Source organism: Stereum hirsutum (assembly GCF_000264905.1).
Source record: "Stereum hirsutum FP-91666 SS1 unplaced genomic scaffold STEHIscaffold_11, whole genome shotgun sequence".
Lineage (NCBI taxonomy): Eukaryota > Fungi > Basidiomycota > Agaricomycetes > Russulales > Stereaceae > Stereum > Stereum hirsutum.
The window spans coordinates 1,474,249-1,482,256 of NW_006763141.1; the positions used below are offsets into that span (position 1 = coordinate 1,474,249).

Here is an 8,008-nt window from a genome sequence, read left to right on the forward strand (position 1 = left end):
ATACCGGTCGGCCACGCCAAACGACTCCGAGTTTGACCAGACTACTCTTCTCCTCGTTCAGTCGTCACTTTTTGGCCGGTACATATGCTCTGGCTCCATTACCCCTGCGCTGGTAGTGCTGCAACGGTGAGGGGAGGGGAGTCTTACGTGCGCTAACGCGCGAGCCAATCAGGGAAGGAACAGGACAAGAGCGAGATGAACGTGCTAGATGCGGGCTCAGACGAGTAATCCTCGGTGCCACAGCAAGCTTTCGGAACCATGCCTTCCAATGGACTTGACGAAGCACTCAAACATGTATATCAAACCAAAAAATCACAACTATCAAGAAGACCGTCATGCAAAGCTTTGTTCGACCAGAGCACAGACAGCAATACGACGAGGAATTGGCGTTCTTAAATGTAATAATAGGTTGAACGAGAATCCCGCTACCTCGTCGCAACAGCCATATGGAAAGGGCGCAAGTCCCACGAGTGCTGACTCAACCGCTGCATCTTCTTCGTCCGATTCGAAAGGGGTGTAAGAGCCACGTCGACAGGTCGCTGTTGGGAACACATTCGGAGTACGTGCATCGGCTTGTCAAGAACAAGTTTTGAGTGACGATGAGTAAATGTAGACACGTAGACACGTAGAAATGATGTCGAGCGACATCGTCCGCTCCACTACACCTTCCAGGGCTTCATATCGCAAATAGGTCTAAATGAGCCATTCAGGGTGGTGGGCCAGGGTGGGCCTAGCGAAGACCACTGAAACTAGGACAAGATTCGCTTTCCTCACCCATAGATCTCGAACGAGCTGACGAGCCAGGGTGGCGGACTCGACAACCTATCAAACCCAAAAATCGTGTCGAACACGATCTTGCTGTATTTCAGATCCGTCTTCTGGGGGCTAACCTTCCGTTCGAGAGCCTGTCTGAGGTGTCGCCACGCCCGTTCAGCCGTGGTCCCTTTCCAGGACTACATGTTATTCGTGAGAAGCCCAGTCAGCAGTACATTGCGTCCTGTTGATACCCATCAGTATACATTCGCGCAGAGAGAATCAGGCAAAAACTTACACCGTGTAGTTACTTCGAGCCGATCTCAAGCACCGGCCAATCATGTGTGAAGAGATCGCTCATGTCCACGCGCAGTGTCCTGGCGGTGGATAATGTAAGAATGAAACGATTGACTTGCGCGAGGTGGAGAGTCACCAACGTCGGCGACAATAGAACCTTTATCATGAAATGACATTAAAGTCAGCTCCTGCGAGTATTATGACTGCGCGGTAGTCTTACCACAGCGCCCAGCGATCCCGGGTCTCTCTCAATCAACTTGACCTTCGCGTTTAGGAACGCATACTCCTCTCTCATAGCCCGATAAACTCTGAATCCCTCTTTCTACCCGCGAATCTAATCTTAGGTATATGTTGCGTGAGCTTTCTCTTTGATCGACTAGGCCGGAAAGGTGCAACAATGGTTCGTCGGTATTGACAGGAAGGACGATCTATGCGCCGACTTTCGAATCCACCGGGTTGAGCGCGTTGATAGCGACAAGATGAGCATCAAGCCGTTGTTCGGCGAGGAAAAAGAGCTGAGAGAGATCGTTTGGTGGTACTAATGCAAACCGGCGTGCACGTTGATACATGACCAGCGCGGCTATAACGTTCCATTCCTGAGCACAGTGCGAGCTCAATGCAAGCAAATATAACCCAACCTTTGCAATAATCGTTACCAGTGATGTTCCATGAGAGTAAAACGGCCGCACGCAAGGGTCCGTATCTGGGACCTTGAACGAGGGAGATTCCTCGACTTAGGCCTGAACACCGACAAAATTATACTTGATCAAGTTGTTTACCGCTCTGAGTTCAAAGATTTTGTGGGTTAGTTGCTTCTCGGCCCCTAAACTAGGCTTGCCACACTCACCCCTCGCTCAAAAAGCCCGAGCGGTATACATGGAGCAGATCCTCGAGAAAATCAAGGGCGACAAGTGGACTTCTGGGACCTTCCTCGTTGACCTCTTCGAAAGAATATCCCGGACCGTTGATGACCCAAGGCGGTCTGATGCTCCGAGGCTCAACGTAATGGTCTTATCCTTCCTCAGTGGTGGTGAAAACGTGAACGCGGATGAAATCGTTGAGCTCATGTACGCCCGTCACTGCTCCGCACCCACGCGCACCCGTAACACCCAAAATCCAGCTGACAGCAGCTCGACAACGAATGCAACAGCTGTAGGAGTTGGTCTAATCCCAAAGTCACCGGTGGGGCAGAAGAGCACGACGGTGAAAGAGAAGATGGCGAGTTGCAGGCTGCGAGAGTGGGCCATCAGAAAAGTGGTGGGGAAACCTACCGCATCTGAGTACGGTCAGAATTATCGAGATCCTTGAAAGGTGCGTGTATTTCATGTCCTTACCTTACCCAGGACCGCCACTGTTGTCAGGAGATGATGAGATTGCCTTGACTACGTGCACGATGATGATGAACGGAGCGTACAACTTTCACGGTGACCTGTTCTAGTACATCGTCGGTGTGTGGCTCTTTGGACAGACAGCCTCCCGATACACACCCGACCCGGTATCTCCGTCTTCTATGCATCCGTTCTTGGCCATCTGGGAACACTTTCCAAGCGCGAGCCGATATGTGTAAATCAGCCTTGAGCCCGGTATTCCTGTTGATCTACGATGACATTAATCGAATGGCCAGGGCGTGGGGTCCAGATTATGGCAAGAAAGATCAGATGCATAACGGGACGGCGAGCACGTACCTCGCTCTCGAGGACTGTAGCCTTCCGCGGCCGGAGGCTCTGGACCCAGAACCGCTCGACCAAGCGCGTACCAAACAGCGGCGGAAGCAGCTCACACAGGAGACCGTTCGAGACCGCTTACACTTCCAACAGCTATCCGACATCTTCTCCCTTCATATCCTTAACTTCCTCATCGAAAAGAGGGAAGAATCAGCCCAGCACTCCGAGCTCGTAACGCTCAGGCTGCGTACCACGCACAAGGTTTACCGAATGCGTGATGTGCCAGTGGAATATATTTCCCATGAGTTCCTCGAATTGGAACTCCTGCTCCTGAAACACCGGCGAGACGGCGAAGGCCCTTGACGATCTGGTCCTAGATCCAACTAGGCATGCCGAACGATGAGGAAGATAAATTGTTCATAATTGTCGGAGGGGATCAATCAAGTGTTGAGAAACTACGCACCCTGAAGAGACCCTGAAGAAAATCATGTCCGATTGTCCGCACCGCTAATCGAAATACGCCTGGGTCCTTCCTCTGATCTAGTTGTAGCTCATGGGCTGGCTATACCTGGAGAGAATTCTTCGTACGCACTGGCGCGTTTCCGAGAGTTATGACCTGTCATCGCACTGCTCGCTAAACGTATTGCTCGGCGGGACCGTGAAGAATGTGAAACGACCAGACTGCGACTCCACTGAGCATCTAGTGGTAGATGCATTGAAGGCCGATGTTTCTGACTGTCGGAAGTGAGTGATAATCGTTGAGCGCATCCTTGGACAAGAAACTGACGAGCTTACCTTAAAGTGCATCTATGAGAAGATGACCTCAACACATACTTCCAAGATCATGAAACCGATTTCGACAAACTGTTGAAACACGCAAAGGTTATCTGCGAGAAGTACGCTACAACGACGAGGTACCAGATCGCGCTGGCAGGTGGTAAACAAACGGAAGAATTTTTCAACATGGGCAGTCCGTGGACGGAATCAGCGTCGAAGCGCAAGATGCCGGTAGGATGGAAGGATGTCGGCGATGCTGAACATGCGAATGTCTTTCTCCGAAGTCGTGACTCGCTTCTTCATTACGAGTTCCAGTCGGCTATCGCAGACGGCGATATTGGTTGGGCTATGTATGTGATGTCGGTGAGTGTCATAATTTAAACATGCAAGACGGTGACTCACAGGAATATGTAGGTCTGGACGTTTACGTTCCTAGGTTCAAATAAGCACAAGTATGTGGATGAGCTGCTGGCACTTACCTTCAATTTCGAGTTCGAATACTCAGCCGAACTGCAGGAAGTAACCTTGACCAACTGGCTATGCAATCTCACGAGGTTTCTGGGCGGTTGGTTTCCTCTGGACCTCCTACAAGGGAAGAACATCAAACAGCTGAAGGTGTCACAGAAAAAGGGCACAGTGTACGGTGCGAAGTTCTTCAGACGCATCGTGTCCATCAATGTTCGCGCGTTGATTCAGTCCCAGAATTCACTAAGGAAGACGGTTCGATTGGGGAAGAGAAAGAAAACTTACAAGCGAACCAAGAAGGCGAACGTTATGCGCGAGCTCATCCCCGAAATGTGGAAGCAGGGGCTGCACAGGTCCGCGCTGGTCGAGATCGAGGACATTCTGCAAAAAACGACTTTGCGGTCAGTTACGCTAAGCTGGCTACGGGTACCAAAATTCGTGAGTTCCTTGCACGCACCTTGACCGAGACGGCGAATCTTCACGGCACGGATGAGATACAGATGGTGGAGCGGGATTGAGAAGCGAAGGTGAACAGGATCGTGAGCCCGCCCAACCACCTTCCATTTTCGGACGCTTATGTCACTGCACCGGCGACGTGGCTCGTCAACGCGTCTTGCGCCTCCGACACGCTCTCGACTTAGACGATTTATCTCTCGCTCGAGCTTTTCCTTATCCCTCTCTTGTTCAGGCTTTTCCGTGGTATTTCTCTGTTTCTATGAGCTGTATATTATTCATATATGACTAGACAAATATCAACGACACCGGATACTAAGTAGCTGCGAACCCTCATTGTCGAGGACTTTTCTCGGTAACTCTTTCTCCAATCAATGCCACGAATAGGATTCGTGGCGCTTCTGCTTCTTCTCGGGCGAAGCAGCAATGATATGTTCTCGTGCTCGCTTTGATGAGCTTCTTGTGGGTGTAGCTGGTACTGCTCGCAGGGTTGTTAGCACATCTCTGGGATCCTCGCCTTTGTTTGAGCTGTTTGTCTCGGGAACGTCTCCTTCCGTTGAGCCAATTCTTCCGAGCTCCGCGGAAAGTGCATCTAAGGCGGCCTTCGCACTCTTCGCCCGCTCAAGATCCATCACGCAAAGCTCAATAGGTACGTGAGGGCCCGCGCCAACTTCTTCGAGAAAGATGCTCAACTGACGGAGCTTGGGCGCCACACTATCTAAGTCATGCAGTGCTCGTGCTATCGTTTGCTGGTCGATACCACGACGCGACACAGAGGTTGGCATGTCTTCTAGAGCTGCAAATTCCGAAGGACCGCCTCCTTCTTCCTCCTCAGCATCAGTCGCCACACTCTCTGTGCAATCACTGTCGACGTCCGACACTGTCTCTACCCAGGCTAAGTCACCCGTCTCTTCCGAAGAGGCAACCTTGCTGCCTGCTTGACTTGGTCTTCCAAGGATATCTTCCACTGCTAACGCAGCACGGGCGACTGGGCGAGTGGCAATTGAGCCCAGAGACTGGTTGTATGTAGGGGCCGTGGTTGGCGTTGCAACAAGGTGCGTGTTATGAATTTGGAGGGCTTCGGCTTCGGATGTAGGTAGATGGATATAAGGTGCGGTGGGGACGGCCTTCCGAAGAATATCCAGCTGTAATAGGGCGGCACGCATGTGCTTACATGCACCTCCATTCTTGTTGAAGTCAGGGCAACCACATGTTGACCTGTGGCCCTCGCATGCCAGAGTAACGGTGTACATGGAAGGATTTGGATCTGTGGCTGTCGCATACGATGAATAGCAATTGAAAGCAAATGTCCGCGACTCAGCATCTGGAGTGGGAATCCGGCTGATTTGATTGTGTTCGATCAGTGCACTGGCTGAGGCATCACGAGAGTTATCCGGACACAAGAATGCAATTGGAGGAAGCTTGGTGGATGGTTTGGAGTCCATGCGACGAATAAGGGCAGTTCCCCCAGGAAGTGAGGTAAGTTGTTTTCTCCATCGGGCATCTTCTTCTTTTGCAAGTGATCGTTGTTCAAAGATCGCCGGCATGATCTTTGTCACCACTAGAAGCAGCAGGACATCGAGACGCAAACAACGACCACCTCGTTGCCAGCGCTGGAGCCGCCGACGCTTGAAGACTCGGTTGAAGGATTCCAGATGGTTGGTCGTCGTAAGTACTCCCTCTATCTCACAGCGAAGTAAGACTGATGCATAGCGCCGACCGTAAGCAGACCAGCTCTTCCAGAGGTCCTCGGACAGCCAGTAAGCCCGTAAGTATTCAACTTTCCTTTCTGAAAGAGTCCGGGATGATCCTGAAGGACAGACTCCAATGCCGTTGTAGCGTCCGTGACAATTCCTAGAGCGCTCTCGTAAGTGACAGTTTCAAGTAGATCCTGCTCCACGCGTCGTAAACATTCCTTGATGAGTAGATGAATGTTGACGTGCGCTGCTTCTGTGACCTTGATACCTTGCATGCGGTTGTACTGACGGTATAACGAACGCGTGTCGTAGGGCTTCAGTAACCATCGGTAAGGTGAGTTCGACAGATCGCTTGGCTGGCCTTCATACTTCCGAGTCTTATGCATCTGACGGTTACGCGTTTGAATCTCATCCAGACTTGAGCCATCTTGGAGTTGCTGAAGTGCTACCGCAAATTCCGAGGGATGAAGGTTACGGCGAGGAAAGTCGGTGAGTTCGGCTCCATGACAGGCATCATTGTGAAGAAGCAGGCCTCGGATCGGCAAGATCTTTTGAGTTTCAACAGTGTATAGGATTTCCGCATGGGCTGGACAGCCCACGTATGGAAAGGGATTGTGCCTCTCCTTCGTTCCACGCTGTGAGTGATCGTAACCGCACGCACTGACACGCCAACATGCTGATTAGTGATAGTACATTCAAAGTAGTCAGAGAAATCACACACCATCGGAACAATATACGACAAGTCTGTCCCTTCTTCTTGCCTGACTTCCGTGTCCAAACCGTAGCCCAGCGGTTCGCCAATGATTCACGTTCCTCAAAATCCAAACCAGCCGCTGCGAGGAGAGATGTGGCACTTAACTGGTGCTGATCATCAAGGACGCGGTATTCATAGTCAAAGCCGTAGTTCGCATCATAGAGTCGGGATATCTCCTCGTTCTGGGCGGCAGTCACCTTCAGCTCTTTGAGATAGACTTCGGCTGCTTTCCGAAGTGCGGAGAGGTCCACTTTCTGCCCACTGGCTTCCTCCTCCCCAACATGGATCCAAGTATTCTTCCTTGAGTGAAATGTGCGTGATTTGCCAGTGCCTTTAGGTTGTGTCATGATAGCTAGTGGGGTGGATGAATGAAGGAGTAGTGAAGACACAACAAGCGAGTGAGGTTTCATTTGGACACAAGACACAAAGGCGCGGCTGTATTTGAATTTGTTGCTTGGGCCACACAGGGCCTTTTTCTCTTGCTCCTCATTTCTGTGCTTTCATCTTATTATTTATTTATCTGTATGACGAAGCTGCAGCATACATAGTATTGATTTATAGATTGATTATATACATGAAAGAAAAGCTCGAGCGAGAGATAAATCGTCAAAGTCGAGAGCGTGTCGGAGGCGCAAGACGCGTTGACGAGCCACGTCGCCGGTGCAGTGACATAAGCGTCCGAAAATGGAAGGTGGTTGGGCGGGCTCACGATCCCCGTTCTCAACACCTTCGTATGCTATACTGCGTCAAAATGGGCTGCTCGCATAGAGGGTTCGCGTCTGCATATATGCGGGGCTCAGCGGGTTCTCGGACTGCATTTATTTTATTATTCTTGACGCAATCGCGACCCTGGAATGACAACACCGGCAACTCAATTCAAGATCGGCGACTTCACCGTCACCGTCACCGTCACCGTCTCCCCGCGTCTCCGATGCACGGCCCCCTCTTATTTTCTTTATCTATCTCCCCTCCCTCCCCCCTCTCCGTTCTCTCTGCCGCGCACGTCCTCGCTCGAAGCTCACTATTTCCCAGTCTCAGTGAACGGATTTGGTGAGTACATATTTCATCTCGTCAAATACTCCACCAAAAGACCCCGCAATGTCGAGCTGGTGACCTCTCCTAGGCAGCCTCCTCGATGTTTACGGACC

At 51.2% G+C, this 8,008-nt stretch overlaps 4 protein-coding genes across 4 annotated transcripts; 1 reads left to right on the forward strand and 3 right to left on the reverse strand.

Moving 5' to 3' along the window:
• Nucleotides 1–1,060: 1,060 nt before the first annotated feature.
• STEHIDRAFT_159239 (uncharacterized protein) lies at nucleotides 1,061–1,345 on the reverse strand (the record flags this gene model as incomplete). The annotated part of the gene is made up of 2 exons (XM_007306608.1): nucleotides 1,061–1,207; nucleotides 1,271–1,345. The coding sequence occupies 2 exons, from the start codon at nucleotides 1,343–1,345 to the stop codon at nucleotides 1,061–1,063; spliced, it is 222 nt and encodes a 73-aa protein (XP_007306670.1).
• Nucleotides 1,346–2,666: 1,321 nt separating this feature from the next.
• STEHIDRAFT_159240 (uncharacterized protein) lies at nucleotides 2,667–4,474 on the forward strand (the record flags this gene model as incomplete). The annotated part of the gene is made up of 4 exons (XM_007306609.1): nucleotides 2,667–2,961; nucleotides 3,532–3,854; nucleotides 3,906–4,309; nucleotides 4,363–4,474. The coding sequence occupies 4 exons, from the start codon at nucleotides 2,667–2,669 to the stop codon at nucleotides 4,472–4,474; spliced, it is 1,134 nt and encodes a 377-aa protein (XP_007306671.1).
• A 306-nt stretch (nucleotides 4,475–4,780) lies between these two features.
• On the reverse strand, nucleotides 4,781–5,956 carry STEHIDRAFT_159241 (uncharacterized protein; the record flags this gene model as incomplete). Its single annotated transcript, XM_007306610.1, has 1 exon — nucleotides 4,781–5,956. The coding sequence occupies one exon, from the start codon at nucleotides 5,954–5,956 to the stop codon at nucleotides 4,781–4,783; it is 1,176 nt and encodes a 391-aa protein (XP_007306672.1).
• Nucleotides 5,957–6,090: 134 nt separating this feature from the next.
• Nucleotides 6,091–7,207, reverse strand: STEHIDRAFT_159242 (uncharacterized protein; the record flags this gene model as incomplete). Its single annotated transcript, XM_007306611.1, has 2 exons — nucleotides 6,091–6,766; nucleotides 6,828–7,207. 2 exons carry the CDS (start codon nucleotides 7,205–7,207, stop codon nucleotides 6,091–6,093), a joined length of 1,056 nt encoding a protein of 351 aa, XP_007306673.1.
• Nucleotides 7,208–8,008: the final 801 nt, after the last annotated feature.